Below are 17,109 nucleotides of genomic sequence, written 5' to 3' on the forward strand. Positions count from 1 at the left end.
CATTATTTCATATCAATTAAGTGTTCCACATAATGTCGAATTTATTTATTATTGCTCAATTGTTAGTTAACGAGAAATATGTTGATTAGTAGTATGAGTTGTGTGTATATAAGCTCGCTTCTTTATAGTTTAAAGTTCAACTAGTTGTGTTGTCGATTACTCTTATTTTAAATTTTACTTACTTGTCTATTGTGTTTTATTATGATTGCAAATAAAACTATTAATTAATTTTTAATGCTGGATGATTTATTTTTTTATATAGTATTTAGAAGGAATAAAAGGCATTTTTACAATTTTACATTGTACATCTTTTCCACGTATGTTGACAAGCAGTTCGGTGCCGACTTTTTTGAATTCTTCGGCAACGTAGCCCATAGCAACGTTTCCCCCGAGAGATGGGCTTGGACATCCACTAGTAATCGTCCCTATTTTATCTCCGTTTACATTTTTAAGGATAGCATCTTTCCGTGCTGGCGCTCCTGTCTCTATTCTTACACCAATTCTTCTTTTCTTCACGCCTTCCTTAATCTGTCGTAAAATTATATCCGCACCTGGAAAATTTGCCTCACTTCTGCGTGCTTTGGCAACCAACCATGTCAAACTGGCTTCAACGGGAGTAACGGTCTCGTCAATATCATTACCATACAAACACAAACCAGCTTCTAAACGTAGCGAATCCCTAGCCCCAAGTCCAGCTAGCTTTACATCCTGAGATTGTAACAACGCCTCAACTATATCTTCTGCCTTGTCTGCAGGGATAGATATTTCGAATCCATCCTCTCCTGTGTATCCACAGCGTGTTACACGGCATTCGATGCCAGCCACCTTCCCAATTCTAGAAGTCATAAACATTAAATCATCTAAGTTAACATCTGTTAGTAGTTGAATATTTTTCGCCGCTTTTGGCCCCTGTACCGCAATAAGGGCTCTATTAGATACATCCCAAAAATCAACTGATACGTCATTTCCCTTCTTTCGAAATATTTCCGATGTTTCTAACATGTGCTGCTTGTCAACCTCCAGCCTTCCAGCGTTAGAGACTATATAAAGCTGGTCAACGTTTACTTTGGTAACTATAAGATCATCAATTATTCCTCCATTCTTGTTTAAAAAGACTGTCAAAGAACTGGTCCCAGGTGCCATCCCTTTAAGGTCCACAGGACAAATCGACTCGAACCATGATATACAATCCTTACCTCGAACATTTGTTTGTAGCATGTGTGATACATCAAAAATCGAAGCACTTTCCCTAGTGAAAATATGGGATGATGACACGCTCAAGTCACCATACTGAACTGGTAAGTAAAAACCAGCGAAATCCACCAACTTTCCATTGTACTTCTTATGTAAATTGTATAAAGAAGTTTCTTTAACATTTTTATCGCTAAAGTTACGTATTTGCACCTTAAAATTATTTTGCGTAACCCTGCATATAATTTTTTTCACGAAAACGTTAACACTTTTAGAACTCATTTCACATTACAATTCCTTCGAATTAATGGAATACAACTGAGTTGTCTGAATGTTTGTTTAATTATCAAGTTTTCGTTATACCGGGTTAAGGGTCAAATAGTGGTATATAAAACTTCTTGATAAGTAAAGACTATGGCAACTTGAGTCGAATTTTAAATCAACTTTAACAAATATTACATTTTGCTGTCAGTATTGTCTTTCACTATATAGATGTTTTTGTACTTACGTTTTCTAATATCAGTGTACGTAGGTACACTCACGTCATATTTTATTACTCCTATAGCATTAAATATCGATTAGGAAATAAGCCTTAATAGGAAGCTTCTATAAAACCGTTATAATTAATTTAAGAGAAATAATTATCAGCTAGTAAAATATTAAAAAGGACTGAACAAAAACCAGTAACAGTTTAGTTAATTAACGCAACTTGAAGCACGACTAAAGTACGGCTTGTTACACAAAATATTTTCTCAAATACCCACAATGCTATGAATTATTTTTTGGTGGAATGTGCCCACTGCTAAAATAATAGCTTACTATAGCTGGTTTTCCGTAATGTTAATATTATTTAAATCTAACGACCCGCCACTTCTTTCCGCGGGTAGCATGTAACGTTCTCAATAAAAGGGATAGGCACGGCACAGGGGTTATCGCATCAAGCAAGTTACGTCTTTATACGCTTGGATTTGTTTTCGCGCGAATTACGTTAACTTTTAAGATATTAATTCAAATTATATTATTTTTTAGAAATTTTCAACGATTTTGAGCGTGGACATTGATATCTTTCCACCGGAAGAAGAAGAAAAAGAATTTTGTCTCTGGCCACAAACTTTAAAACATTCATATATTATAGTCTAGAGGGTAAAATTTTTACAAACTTTGAATGTCATATTTATTTATAACGAATCAACAGCCTAAAAATAATTTTCAAGCTTCTAGCTCTAAAAATGACGATACTTCCATACACCTTTTCATCCCCACCTTTCAATCACTAACACCCTTTTTTCGCATTAAAAAGTAGCCTATGTTATTTTCTCGGGCTCTAGACTATCTTTGTATCAAATTTCATTTAAATCGGTTTAGTAGTTTTGGCGTGAAAGCGCAATAAACAGACAGACAGACAGAGTTACTTTCGCATTTATAATATTAGTGAGGATTTATTTCCGATCGAGTTTTCAAGAACGCTTGATGGCGTTACTAAGAGATATTTTATATTGAAACTACAGCATAAAAATAAGTTTCAAGCTTCTAGCCACAGAGTATATCTGTAGTCAGTGGTGCTTCTACGCTAAAAAGAAGCTTCTGACGCCGCGTTGGCGCAACGGTCACAGCCATGGATTGTGGCGGTTGCGCTGGCGGTTGCGGGTTCGATCCCCGTGCATGAAAAACATTTGTATTAGCCATACAGGTGTTTGCCGTGGTCTGGGTGTTTATGCAGTCTTTGTGGAGCTCCCCACCGTGCCTGGGAGAGCACGTTAAGTCGTCGGTCCCGGTTGTTATCATGCACAACTGATAGCGATCGTTACTCATGGCAGGGAATATATCCGCTAACCCACATTGGAGCAGCGTGGTGGATTAAGCTCTGATCCTTTTCCTGCATGGGGAAAGAGGCCTATGCGCAGTAGTGGGATATTTCAGGCCAACCATGGCGTGCTTCTAGCTCTAAAAATTTATAATGACTCTAGAAATATAAAATATAAGTATATGACGATACTTCCATACATTTTTTCATCCTGTATCTGTGTATCAAATTTCATTTCAATCGGTACAGTAGTTATATTAATACGTATAGCAAAAACTTTGTTCCCCTTTTTACAAAAATTGCGCGGACGGAGGAGTATGAAATTTCGCACAATTATAGTTTATATTGAGAAGGAGTGCAGAATGCAAATATTTTTTTTAGTGTGCATAAAAATACATTAAATCAATAAAAACAAAACATTACACACACTACCACGTATTTGACACACACATAATATACTCTTATGTTGTTTATCTTCCTCACATCTGTACATATTACAACAAATTGAAACTTATACAATACTTGTTGATATGGCGAGCTTTCAGTGAACTAAATATTAGCAGAAAACAAAAAAAAAAAAGATTAATTGTGTTTGCTCGCAAACGAAAAAAAAAACCTTTTTCAATTACATCGATAAGTAATACGTACGGAAAAAAAAATGTCAAGTAAATATGCGTTCTTGGAGATTACTCAAAAATTACTTGTCAGATTTCGATGAACTTTAAACCGTGGTCCCATTTAAATGACACGCGTCACCCTTTGATTAAAAAAAAAATCATCGAAATCCGTCTTCCCAATGAAAAGTTTTGGGGTAATTAACATACAAAAAAAATACAGTCCAATTGAGAACATCCTCCTTTTTTCAAGTTGTAGTGGTGTGTATTCCGCGGCGTTTTGCGCGTTCGAGAACCCGTCGGAATAGATATTTGTATGTGTATAAATATTGGTTTTCTGTTAAATTTCTATTCTTATAGGTGCCTCGGAGAGCAAGTTAAGCTCCTGATTCTTATTATATCATGATCTGCCACCCCGAAGTGGAGCAGCGTGGTGGTCATCCACTTTAGGATAATTCATCTTGTACAATAAAACAACCACCTATATGTAGTTCAGAATGACTTAAATGATCTTTTATAATAAAACACAATATTAAAATAATTAATTTATTTCTAACAACTACTATTAACATGTTTCAAATACTCTTCATGATTCAACAACTCATTTTTAGTCGCTTCAGAAATAGCAATACTAGACAACATTATAGCAATGAATCCATCTGCATCAGGTTCTTCTCGTAAAAGTTCAGGGTTCTTCACCAAATTCTCATTTACTTCTATTAAAGTACCTTTCATACAACAAGGTACATCAAAACTTGTCCCGTCACTCCATTGCACTTTACATATTGCTGATTTTGGAGTCAACATTTGCCCTCCCTTTTTACCTTTACCTTTAACTAAATTGCTTAATCTATCCACTTCTCCTATGGTGAAGTTGAGACTGTAGTTATCAAGTTTTTTAAAAAAGAAATGGCTAGGTGCGAGACTCAGCAACGTAATTCTGTTTGAATGAAACATTAACATAATATCATTGTTTTCGATACCACCTACATTTAAAATGTATCTTTTACTGAAATAGCGGTTAGTAAAAGATTTATAAATATTGCTGTCATTCAGGTCTACAGACTCTAGTATGTTGTATTCCATTTTAGTAAGGAAAAGAAACAAATGTTACTACTAATGCTGTTGTTGCTGCTGTTGTTGCTGCTGTTGTTGTGCTAAAATTCTGGCACGTATTGTGGCATGTTTCTTCACAGCTTCATCATTATTTGCTTTTTGACGCCGCAATCTCTCACCTTTTAAACATTTTCTCATTTGTCGATCTTCGTCATTGCAATAGCCAAAAAACTTTCGAAACGAATGCTAAAAAAAGGAAACATGTAAACATAATTATTCAAAAGAGAAAATAATCTTATCAAATTGTGACAAGATAAAATACAGTTACGTTTCTTTTGTATATTATAATATGAAGTAAAAACTTAAATTCTACATAAAAACTATAATAATTAACCAAATGAAAAACATAGGAAATGTCATATAATAATACTAATAGATTTCATAATATACGTTTTCGCACCTCTGCGTGACAGTCCTGAAGTAATTTTATAAGGACGTTACATTCGTCTGTATGTAAATGTGCTGATAAATCTGTGTGCATTACGTATTATATTGGAAGTCCTCGTTTTATAAAATAACAACTGAATTGAAAAAAAAAAAACCAACAAAAATTATATTACGAAACGGTCGGTGTAATTAACAAAACATCAGAAACCCACACAGCACCTATATTACATTGCTTATCCAGTGTTGCAAAAGTGTAAAATAAAAAATCGGTATATTTGCCTCCGAAAAATCGGTAGAAATCGGTAGATTTTTACTCGGAGTAAAACAAAAGTATTTTAAGTCAATAATGCGTTCATTTATTTAAATTTGTTCCGTTAAATTAAATCAAATTCTTTATTTGCATGAATATATAGTTAATACATAAGGTGTTATCAGTTACAATGTCTCATATAATCTAGCTTAAACGGCGTGCAAATTTTTGTTCCATTTATAATTATAATTATTTTATATTACAGAAAAAGAAAGTACTCAAAAGCAATACGTTTTATCACTAAGAAACATTAATTATAGCATTGCATAATTTCATTCTTCGCATCAACTTCTAAATTGCTAATAATGAAACAGATTATTAGTATTCCCGACTTCCCGTGGGTGCGATAGAATAGCACGTTGCCGCGAAAGAAGTATGAATTAGCGATGAATTCGCTTAACACTTCACAAAATTTCGCAACTACATTTAATTTGTTTAATGTAAATTGAATCTTCCCATGTCAATAATGAATCCGAATACTAATCCTAATCCATCGAAATAATCCAAAAATAATCTATCACTAGTCCTATACCTAATTCAAGAAACAAACCCGAAGAAAGTTATCTTCAGGGATTTTCCCTTGTATACTCACCAGATAATAATAAACTCTATTATATCACGTGTTAGTACAATTTGTTTTAACACACCGCGGATTTGAACGGTCATATTCGACGTGGTGGGAAGAATTTCGGGAAGTCCCCGTGCATTGATTTTGTGTTACCTTTTTCTTTTAGTGTTACCGTATTAAGAATGTTATTTTACCTTTTTTTTTAGAAAATTATTTTACATTAGTTGAAAATTCAAAAATTCGGTAGATATCACTGCTAAATCGGTATATCGGTAGACAAGGGCCAAAATCGGTAGATCTACCGATAAATCGGTAGCTTTTGCAACGCTGTGCTTATCTATGCACAGCACACTGTAGGGAAGGGCATCAAATATCGATATATCGAAATATCGATATTTTTTCAAAAAAATATCGATAAATATCGGCGATATTATTAATTTCAAAATATCGATAATCGATATTTATTTTTGAATATCGAAGTCGATATTTTTTTAAACTATATTATATTTTAAATGAATTATGTATTCTACTTTTATTGCAACATATGGTCCATTTTATCTGTAAATGAATATAAAACAGAGCGCGCGAGTTTTAGTATTAGTGCTGTCTATATCCCTCTGTAGTTTGTGAACGCAACCAAAAAACATATCTATGGGTAGTTTCTTTATACTAAATTTGAGTGTGATCAAAGACCAAAGTGTGAATCTAATGCTAATCTATGGTGTAACGTGTGCGTACATGTTCATTAAGCTGGACCGATTTTGACGGGACTTTCACTAGCAGATAGCTGGGGTAATAAGGTGTAACTTAGGCTACTTTTATTTCAGATTTTTTTTTTATAACTGCGAACTGAACAAAAACTTTTTTGTTAAATTCCACGCGGACGAAGTCGCGGGCACAGCAGCTGGTAATAATATGTAATTCCTATATACAATAATATATATGTCGCAGAGTATGAATACGGAACGTCAAGTGTTTGACTTGGGTGTATTCAGATAATGTCAGTTGTCAATTATTAGCTGTTAGAGTAGGGGGGTGATCGACGCGCCACCTAGCACATCGTTCGATAGTCACCTACCCTCAGTTATTATATTACTCGAATTGTTCTGACGTGTATAAAACGAACGGTGTCACCTCGGCTAAGGCAGTCTTGGCTCTGGCTTGGCACGATACACTTGTTGTATCCTGCTAGTAGCTTAACCTAGACTCATTCAATAATTAATTTGTGCAATCGAATTAATTATTACCTATTACGATTAATTTGGCTAGGCGGGACGTATAACTCGAGCAGTGAAGGTGAGCGTTGATGCGCATTGCAAAGGGGGCCTCCTTAAACCTACACCTGGGTCGCAAGTCCTAGGCACTGCTCTGAGTTACTCCCTCTGCCACACGATGGACTCGGTACCCGCACGGTGAACCGTAAATCCATCGAATGCTAAGAAGTTAGTCTTCGCCCCCTTAACTAATAACTATCCCGCCTTCCGTGCTGCGTTGTCTTTCTGTTAAGTGAATCCTGTTTCATGATAAATCGTGTTTACTTGTTGAGTCAACATTACCCACTGAAGCCCACAGTAGACTGAGTACTCTGATACGATGAGAAAGAGAAATATACCTTCAAGCCGAAAAGTATACCTTCTTCCTTTTATTAATATCCGACATATATATTCTTCACTGTTATCATAATACTTAAGTCTTCATTGTAATAATATGTAATAAAATTAATATACTTGCCAAATATGTATTAATTTTTTCCCGTTCAAATATTTTAACAATTCTTTCAGGTTATTGCAATTTGCACAAAAGTATCGAGATATCGAAATATCGATTTTTTTTGTTCAGTATGGATATTTTTAAACTATGTATATATATATATATATATATATATATAGTAATTGCAATTTCTAGTAAAAATATCGATATATCATATCGAAATATCGATATTTTTTATTCAGTATATATCGATATTTTTTCAAAATATCGATACGATATATATCGATATATTTTTTTTATTTGCCCATCCCTAGCACACTGCACAATAATAGCTGTGTGACCAGATTTTATTTAACGAATCTACTGCTTGTGGTGTTTAAAAACTACTAAATTCTAACAAAAGAGAACGAGAAAATACCCCTGGTACCACTATCACACCTCAGAGCCCCATGGTTATGGAGATATCCATGGTTAAAGTTTTGAAGTTAGAAGAAGTCGCCTTCGGCGACCAGCCTCAGCCGCTCCTCTACGCATTCGTTCGCGCGCTTTCGCACGGCGGGCGAGGGCTGCCCTCCCTCCGCGCCTCCGCGGCATAAAGAAAACACTCTAGGGGTAGGACAGACCAAGACCACGTGGACAGTGGGGTGCTCCGATTCGGTTTTGGGTATTTTTCGAATTTCTGAACCTATATTCTAGCACGCAATGTTACTAATTTTATTAGAATATTATGTCTGATGCGTTATTTTGTTTAAAAGTGTCGATTTGTCACACAATGCAAACAGTACGAGCTCAAAGGTATTATAATAGCTTTAAATTCTTCTTCTAACCTCAAAACTTTAACCATGGATATCTCTCCATAAACATGGGGTTTTGAGGTGTGACAGTGTTACCTTGTATAGATTCCCCTACACCCTCCGCCCTCCACACCCAAAAACCCCATAATTCGGTTTTTCTAATTCGGTTTTTCCTAGTCTAGATCTTAGCCTATTTTACTTCAGAACTTTTAACTGGGTGGACCGATTTTGATGATTTTTAATTTAATAGAAAGCTGATGTTTATCATGTGGTCGCGTTCAAATTTCATCGAGATCTGATAACAACTTTTTGGTTAACCTTTGATAACGCGTATATATTACGTATATTGTTTTACTTGTCGATGTAATTGAAGTCAGTATTTTTTTTTTCGTTTGCGAGCAAATACAATTATTGTAGATAATGATGTGTTGTACAAAATCTTACTACATTATATATTTCTATTATCATTAGTTTTTGCAGCGCACGCAATGTAAGGAATTTTTTTGGTTATTTTTTTATCCCTTGGGTTACATTATTGGAGTTTTAGTAAGGATCCCTAATATTTTTGAAAATTTAGTATAACCTATGTCGCTCAAGGATAGTGTAGCTTCTCAACAGTCAAATAATTTTTTGAATCGGTCCAGTAGTTTCGTAGCCTATTCAATGTTAACAAATTTTTACTCTTTATAATCGTTTATTTTACATGAAGATGTTTGATTTTTATAATCTATTTCACGTAGGATGGGTACGGTGACACATGTCAAATTATCTCTATAGTGAGGTGACCATGCATAATTAATTTATGTAATTCGATTATCGAGTACAAATGCGGTTAACCTTTAATCGATTATATAAAATAAAAAAATTTTAACTGCTTGTTAAACGCGAGAAATGAGTTATCGACAAACCCATTTACACAGCTCACGTGGCAAATTATTAGTCGTTCGCCTTTACCCTCCGGTACTCACCGCTTGACCTGTTTATACAACAGGAGGCGGCTATGTCAGCTATCAGGCTGAAACACTTGGGCCTGTGGTGCAACCAGGAGGGTCCACACAACAAACTTTGGAGCAACCTTGTGAGCTATGAGCCACTACTTGCCGCTCCATGTGATAGGATTCCCAAACAACATATTTTTGAAAGGAAATACCATATACAACCATTTGAGGCTGAAAGAGACCAGTCCGGCATACGTGAGGTCCGCATCTACACGGACGGCTCCAAAATGGGGTCTGGCACCGGTGCTGGAGTGTACTCACAAGACCTCAATATCAATTTATCACTAACGCTGGGCCAACACAGTTCCATCTTTCAATGTGAATGTGTTGCGATAACCCATGCAGCCACCGCCGTCCTGTCAAAAGGCATTAGGGATTGCAAAATCCGTATTCTGTCGGACAGCATGGCTGTACTTAAAGCACTAGGGAGCAACTCGGTCAACTCTAGTCTTATATACGAATGTCATCAAACCCTGGAAGTATTAGCCTCAAATAATGAGGTAATCCTCCAGTGGATAAAAGGACATAGTGGATCACACGGTAACGATGCTGCCGACAAGCTTGCAAGACAGGGGTCCAATACAAAGGTTGCCGGCCCAACTATCCTTATGCCGCTACCTTTTGGACAACTGCGCTCGTGGGTAAGGCAACGTACACGTGCAAATCACAATGCCCTTTGGGCAAACCAAACCGGCTGTAGACAGTCAAAACTGATACTCACGGAAGTATCACCGCACCTAACGTGCCGACTGCTCAGTCTTAACCGTTTGGACATCCGAATAGTTGTTGGCACGATTACCGGCCATATGGCACTTAATCACTAACTATTCATCATGAATGCAACAGACAGCCCTCTTTGCAGGGGCTGTCTGGCTGCTGAAGAAACAACCGCCCACGTAATCCTGGAATGCGAGGGAGTGTCCGCACACCGGGCTACCATCCTTAAAGAAATAAGGACGCTCCGAGAAGCCTGTGAACGCCCCAGGAGGCTTCTGAGCTTCTGGAAGGAGCTGGGCTGGCTGAATTAGTCAGCCCTCTTTTCACGCACAACGGACCACCTCTGTGTCTAAGTGCGGAAAACCGAGCCCACTACAATACAATACAATACAATACCCTCCGGTACTTTAGTCAATTGCCAACAGTATGATTGGCATTCAACCATGTCTAGTCAAGGAATACTACGTTGTTCCAATCCGTAATGTTTTTCGCCTTTTCTAAGAATGTCACAAAGTTTTCACGCACCTTTCCGTTTGTTTACTTTATTTTATTTTATCGAATTCCAATTTTATTTAAAAGTCGCCATAACGATGTCACACTTCCATTAAATAATCTGGCACCTTTCAAAGACATTAATTATTGTAAAACTGTGGGCAACTCCTTCCTTTGCCTCTTTTTGGGAGTCGATAACTTATTATCTTCCATATTGGTGTCACCATACTTTTCTCTACTTATTTTTGACACTAAGCTGTGTGGCTACGGCAATAAAGAATATAGTCACCAGCGTCTCTTCCTGTGGGTGTCGTAGGAGGCAACTAAGGGATAACACAGTTCCACTACCACCTTGAAACTTATAAAGCCGACCGATAGCGGGATAACCATTCAACTGCTGGCTTTGAAATACACAGGCTAAAGACGGGCAACAGCGTCTTCAGTGCGAGAAAGCTGGCTCTGCGGTCACCAACCCGCCCACCCAGCGTGGTGACTATAGGCTACACACATGAGTTCACGCCATTTTTTGGCACGAGCTTGTGGAGGCCTATGTCCAACAGTGGACTGCGATAGGCTGAAATGTATGTTTAATGCTGTAATGTGCTGTAATTTTTGACACTGTATTACGCCTAATTTCAAGTGCCTGTGCAACTCGATCCACTATGTGGTTGACAGATAATAATGTACCGCTATTTTCTCACTCCCGTTCAAAGTATTCCCGAAAGCGGACAACCAATTGATTGTTTGAAACGGTCTTCTTTTGTTTTTTTCGGCATTTTACAGAACAGAACACACACACAAAATGAATAACTAACAAAAAATAATAACAGAACTTAACAATAATAAAACAGCAACAAATAAAACTATAACAACTGGCAAAACCAAAACACGGGAAGCATACAAGAGACAGAAAGTACTGATTGAGATATCTCGAGTCAGTGAGATGACGCGATTCACAAGATGGCCGTTACGATTATTTATTTTAGCCGATTACTACGTGTCAATCCCTATCATCAAACGTTTCGTTTTATGGCTGTAATTTTAGGTTATTATTTTTTCTGTACCTTTTTTATTTTGTTTAAAATGTAAAAACGCATATTTAAATAGAATTTCAATCTAATCAAGCATTAGTATTTGCTTTGGAAACTAATCGGTGATTTTTAAAAAATGTATATTTATCCGATTTGTTGAAAATAGTGAGCGTGTATTGGAACATATCAAATTCACCGTACCCATCCTATGTGAAATAGACTATAGTATATAATAAATTAAGTCTATTTTTATAATAACATCTTACCTTTGTATCACTTTAAAAACCTTATTTCCCTAACCGAGTACTTGAATTTATCGATAATGCATATCGACAGTTGTTACAACCACGGCTGTAAGCAACTTCTCAGTGTAGTTGCGGCGTGTCATTATAGGTCATTATACTGTAATGACACAGAATGTATCTATGTGTGTGTGAAAAATGTAAGTGTGATTTTAATTTAGTATGTGTGAGTTTCGTAGTGACAGACGATTATTTTTGTGTGGGAATTAGATAAAGTGTGCATGTGTGTAATTTCCCCCCGCAAAAAATGACAGACAGTTTTGTATCGGTAAAAAACGCAATGGCTACTCCCCTCTGTGTTGCTCTATGGCTAAAATAGTGTAGATCGGGAGATTATACCCTAAAATTATTTTATCGGTATTAGTTTACCAAAATCGCGAGTTCCACCGATAAATCGGTAACGTTTACATCACTGGCTCACGGCACGAATGGTTACGAAAAGAATAAAGATTAAGGATATACCTACCTAATCAATTTTTTTCAATACATGTGGGATTCCCCCAACAGCTATCCCTCTCGAATAATTAATATTAGAAAGAGATAGTTACAATCCATTCGATGAAAAGGGGAATACCCCGCATTTTTTCGATAGATTTGATAGAAATATAACATGATAGAAAAAAAGTACCAGAATAGTTGAAAAGCATGAATTGTTCCAAAATATACCAAATATTTTTTAACTGCTAGATACTGTTACCGGTACTTCGAAATCTACCAATAAAATAGAAATCTACTAAATCTGGTCACGCTGAATAATAGCCAATTAGACATGGCGATCTGAAATCGATTAACCGTAGAATCGATTCCTCGCACCAAATAAATCGATTTTTAAATCGATATGTTGTACTAAATCGATTCAGTGAATCGATATTTCGCCCTTGAAAATCCACATTTTTCTGTTTATTTTTAAATAGTATTCCTTGTATCCACTTTCTCAGTTTATTCACTATTTGCTCTTCATATTTTCTCTATACAACCTCATCTTTTATAACAATGTATTCTCAAAAAAAAAAACACCAATGCCAAACAAAAATTTATTTAGATAACAAAATTATTGAACCAATGATTGATTTCAGTCGGCAGAGCCTTAAACCCTTTCACTGTTTTCTTTATATCTTCAACCAGGTAAAAAAATAAATAACTTATATTCTTTCTATACTCGGCCGGTTGTTATATCTGTACTGTATATGGAGTCGGTGTTTTCTACTGGCATTATTATTTCTAATTCTTGTAAATGTTCGAATGCTTTGAGTATAACCGGCCTCGGTACTGGTCATTTTGTGTTCGAAAATTTTGTATATCTGTAGATGAAGAAACGAAATAAATTAACCTCAAGTAGTGTTTTTTATGTGTTCCTGTGGTGAGTAAGGCCGACAACGCCCTTATAATCCTAATGTTGTAAGCTCTCACAGGCTATGATAACCACTTATCATCAGGACCACAAACTTATGTAGTATTTAAAAAATTAGTAATACTGAACTCTACTAATAGTATAAATAGACAAAGATTTGTGTAAATCGGCACCTGTACTGTCATAGGTAATTAGCAAGAGATTTATAAACAACAGATACACCGATCACGCCACTTAGCACTTCGTTCGATACTCACCTACCCTCACTCATTCTATTACTCGAGGCATTCTGACGTGTATAAAACGTCTGGAGCAACTGCGGCTAAAGGTGGCCATTGACGATCAGTTGAACTGATCAGTTCAACTGATCAGTTTATCGCGTCAGCTGAAATATTTGCCCATTGACTGGCGTTACTCCGGCCCTTCAGTTTTCGTCCGACCGGGCTGTTTAAAGGACGTGTAGGTACTACCTATTTTTGTCGAGAAAAAAAAATGGATTCTGATTAAGAAGAAGAAACATTAATTCTTAAACGGCTACTGTTTGTTGCCATACGCTGGTCTACAATGATCTATAATTTTATATGAACAGTTTTTATTATTATTTGTACCTCAATTGTAATAAGTATGTCAATGGGCAATCGATCACGCACGGTGTCGTTAATGCCATTAATTATAAATGTATTTATTTATTTCTAAGTGTTATTTATATGTATTTATAAAAAAAGTATCTACATCAGCCGGCAGTTACCTATACCACAAGCATTACATTGATTACTGTAGGAAGAAACGACCGTGTGTATATGTTATAAATATGTATTAAAAAAATAGTAGGTGTAAAATAAAACTTTTTTTTTAAATGTTATAATTTTCGTCCGTTTTTCACAAACATTCTGAATTTTCATATTTTTCAATAAATTCTGTCGTTATGACTCGTCTAGGGGACACCGTCGCCGACGTTTTAAATACAAAAACTACACTAGTGCACTCTCAATCACCGCGGACGCTGCGAGCAAAATGACGCGATTGGTTGGAATGACGATTACACACACACACACGGGCAGTTGGGCGTCGGGCTGTTGATATTTTTTAAAATATCGATATATCGATATTTATTCGATTTGATTTAATCGCCTTTGTTTAAAAAAAAATAAACATAAATCGGCTCAAAAATAATTTACACAGTTTATAATTCAGTATATTTGTAAAACAAATTAAATTATAAGTGTATTAAAATGTAAGCTTCTAAGTAATTATTGTTCAATTTTAATAAAACAATAATGTGTATCAATATTCAGTAAGAGTTTTTAAAAATACTCGTTGTTTTATATGCGCAGTTGTTTGACTATTACGATTATTAGGCACTAAAAGATTGATTAAAGAAGTAATTCGTTCAAATGCTATAGATGTAGCAAAAGAAATCGAATATTTAACAGCTTTATTTTTTGTTTTTTGATTAAATATTATTCAACAGCTATTTCCGATAGCACCAGAGTAAAATGTTTACTATCAATCCAAATTTTTAGTGCATTTAATGACTTTGAAATATTTGGTTGATCTAAATACTGCTTTAATTCAGCAGGTATGTAGGTAACAAAAATTGTGACAAAAAGTCATTACACAAATTTTTCAAGAGTAATATCATATTTTCATGTCTGTCCCATGAGGATGAAGTTGTTTCTTTTTCTCTGCGTGGAGAAGCGCCTACGAAAATTACATTTCGTTTAAGGACAATTACTTCTAATATTATAAATGTGAATGTGTTTGTTTGTTACTCTTTCACGCAAAAACTACTTAACTGATCATCATGAAACTTTGTATATATATTCTTGGAGGTATCAGAGCAACATAGAATACTTTATATAAAAATATATATATTTTACGAAAAATAAGATCTCTCTACTTATTTAATGGCTTCAAAGCGAGCGAAACTGCAGGTAAAAGCTAGTATATAAATAACTAAACTAAAAAAAACCGACTTCAACTACATCGACAAGTAATACAACGTAAGTAGACAAAAAAATAGTCAAGTAAATACGCGTGATCAAAGATAACTCCAAAAGTTGTAATCAGATCTCAACGAAATTTAAATATAACCGCATAATAAACACCAGCTTTCGATTAAATTAAAAATCATCAAAATCGGTACACGCAGTAAAAAGTTATGCGGTATAATACAACGTAGGTCGACGAAAAAGTAGTCAAGTAAAAACGCATTATTAGATATAACTCCAAAAGCAGTTGTTAGATCTCAAATAAATTTTAGTGGGACCAAATGACACGCAACATCTTTCGATTAAAAAAAATTGTCGAAATCGGTCCACCCAGTCAAAAGTTCTAAAGTAACATACATATTAAAAAAAATACAATCGAATGCGAACCTCCTCTTTTTTTGGAAGTCGGTTAAAAAAATAATGTAGTGTAAATAAAGTTCAGTAGATTAGAAGAAGTTAGTGGATTAAATTAGAACATAATAAACTTATCATTATGTTCTAGTTTAAATAATTGACGAGAAAAAATAAAATAATAAAAATTTACTTAAAAAAAACGAAGCGTTACGAAACATAAGTCTGTCTTTCTTTCTAGTTTCACTAACTAATGTGCACCTCTCAACTTCCGTTTGCCTCGCCTGATCACACTTTTCGTAACACTCTCAGTACGTATTTACCAGCTTACTTCCCAAGTCAAGTGTGCGTAAAGAAGTTTTACTTCAAAATATCGAGTATCGATATTAAAATTTCAATATCAAACTATCGATATATCGTCCAAAAAAGTATTAGTAATAAATATCGATATTTCGATATATCGATATTTTATCAACAATCCTAGTTCGGCGCGACGCGCCGGGATGGATTTACGTGGCGCGTCGTCAGTTAAAACTCTGGAGCGATGGTTCTACACTCACGATCAAATTTCGGAGAGCGCGCAAAACTTATCAGTTTATCATAAGGCAGTCTTGGCTCTAGCTTGGCGCAGTGCACTTTCAATAATTAATTTGTGCAAACGAATTAACTGTTACATACTATATTACGATCTATAATTTAACTAGGCAGGGTGGGCAACTCGAGCAGTGAAGGTGAGCGTTGATGCGCATCTCAAAGGGGGCCTTCTTAAACCTACACCTAGGTCAGAAGTCCTAGGAACTGCAGGCCGTTAAATAGCCCTGCAGCTCTGAGTTTCTTCCTTTGCCACACGATGTATCTATCGAATGCTAAAAAGTTAGTCTTCTCCCGCTAACTAATAACTATCTCGTGTTACCTTACATTGTTATTAAACAGTGTAACTTCTATACTATATTAATATATTATATATATTATTATATTATATACTATATTAAAAATAATTTCACTAAGAAAATCCTTTTTTTTATTGCCGAGGAACCCATTTACGGGTGATATCTAGGATGCCCGGGTAGGCAGTCTTTGTAATTGGAGGGTCCCGGATCTGCAGGCAACAGGATCCCTCCAGAGACAGGCTGGCCTCGGTGAAAAGGCCAAACCTCCCCCATGGGGACTGTCCGGCTCACCTCTAAACAATCCCGACGACGCCATGTCTAGCAGGACCGGGTTCCCATCCCAGCCTGACACGGGCACAGGGGCATTACTGGAGGCATATTAAGTAGCGCCTTCTACGCAACCTCGTTCGTCGCCTGTGGAGAGAGGCCTCGTTGATGGCCTACTCTCTCACCCGTTCGTCATTGTCACATTAGTGTCTCGCAGAAAGAGAT

The 17,109-nt window shown here is 35.8% G+C and overlaps 3 protein-coding genes and 1 long non-coding RNA gene across 4 annotated transcripts; all 4 read right to left on the reverse strand.

The window, feature by feature from the left end:
- Positions 1 to 200: 200 nt before the first annotated feature.
- LOC123663893 (aminomethyltransferase, mitochondrial) lies at positions 201 to 1,540 on the reverse strand. The gene has a single exon (XM_045598541.1). The coding sequence runs from the start codon at positions 1,471 to 1,473 to the stop codon at positions 247 to 249; it is 1,227 nt and encodes a 408-aa protein (XP_045454497.1). The 5' UTR covers positions 1,474 to 1,540; the 3' UTR covers positions 201 to 246.
- A 2,601-nt stretch (positions 1,541 to 4,141) lies between these two features.
- LOC123664167 (protein Abitram) lies at positions 4,142 to 4,772 on the reverse strand. The gene has a single exon (XM_045598766.1). The coding sequence runs from the start codon at positions 4,693 to 4,695 to the stop codon at positions 4,162 to 4,164; it is 534 nt and encodes a 177-aa protein (XP_045454722.1). The 5' UTR covers positions 4,696 to 4,772; the 3' UTR covers positions 4,142 to 4,161.
- On the reverse strand, positions 4,700 to 6,344 carry LOC123664168 (COX assembly mitochondrial protein 2 homolog). The gene is made up of 3 exons (XM_045598767.1): positions 6,317 to 6,344; positions 5,126 to 5,344; positions 4,700 to 4,911 (listed from the first exon to the last, which is right to left on the reverse strand). The coding sequence occupies exons 2-3, from the start codon at positions 5,204 to 5,206 to the stop codon at positions 4,726 to 4,728; spliced, it is 267 nt and encodes an 88-aa protein (XP_045454723.1). The 5' UTR covers positions 5,207 to 5,344; positions 6,317 to 6,344; the 3' UTR covers positions 4,700 to 4,725.
- A 6,710-nt stretch (positions 6,345 to 13,054) lies between these two features.
- LOC123664055 lies at positions 13,055 to 13,898 on the reverse strand. Its single transcript, XR_006744756.1, has 2 exons — positions 13,643 to 13,898; positions 13,055 to 13,335 (listed from the first exon to the last, which is right to left on the reverse strand). It is a non-coding gene; the product is annotated as an uncharacterized LOC123664055 (long non-coding RNA).
- Positions 13,899 to 17,109: the final 3,211 nt, after the last annotated feature.

Source organism: Melitaea cinxia, chromosome 21 (assembly GCF_905220565.1).
Source record: "Melitaea cinxia chromosome 21, ilMelCinx1.1, whole genome shotgun sequence".
Taxonomy (NCBI): domain Eukaryota; kingdom Metazoa; phylum Arthropoda; class Insecta; order Lepidoptera; family Nymphalidae; genus Melitaea; species Melitaea cinxia.

Coding starts and splice junctions, on each gene's coding strand:
- LOC123664167 (XM_045598766.1), bottom strand. CDS start 4,695: ATGGAATACAACATACTAGAGTCTGTAGACCTGAATGACAGCAATATT.
- LOC123664168 (XM_045598767.1), bottom strand. CDS start 5,206: ATGCACACAGATTTATCAGCACATTTACATACAGACGAATGTAACGTC. Junction 4,912..5,125: donor TTCAGGACTGTCACGCAGAG/GTGCGAAAACGT, acceptor TCCTTTTTTTAG/CATTCGTTTCGAAAGTTTTT.
- LOC123663893 (XM_045598541.1), bottom strand. CDS start 1,473: ATGAGTTCTAAAAGTGTTAACGTTTTCGTGAAAAAAATTATATGCAGG.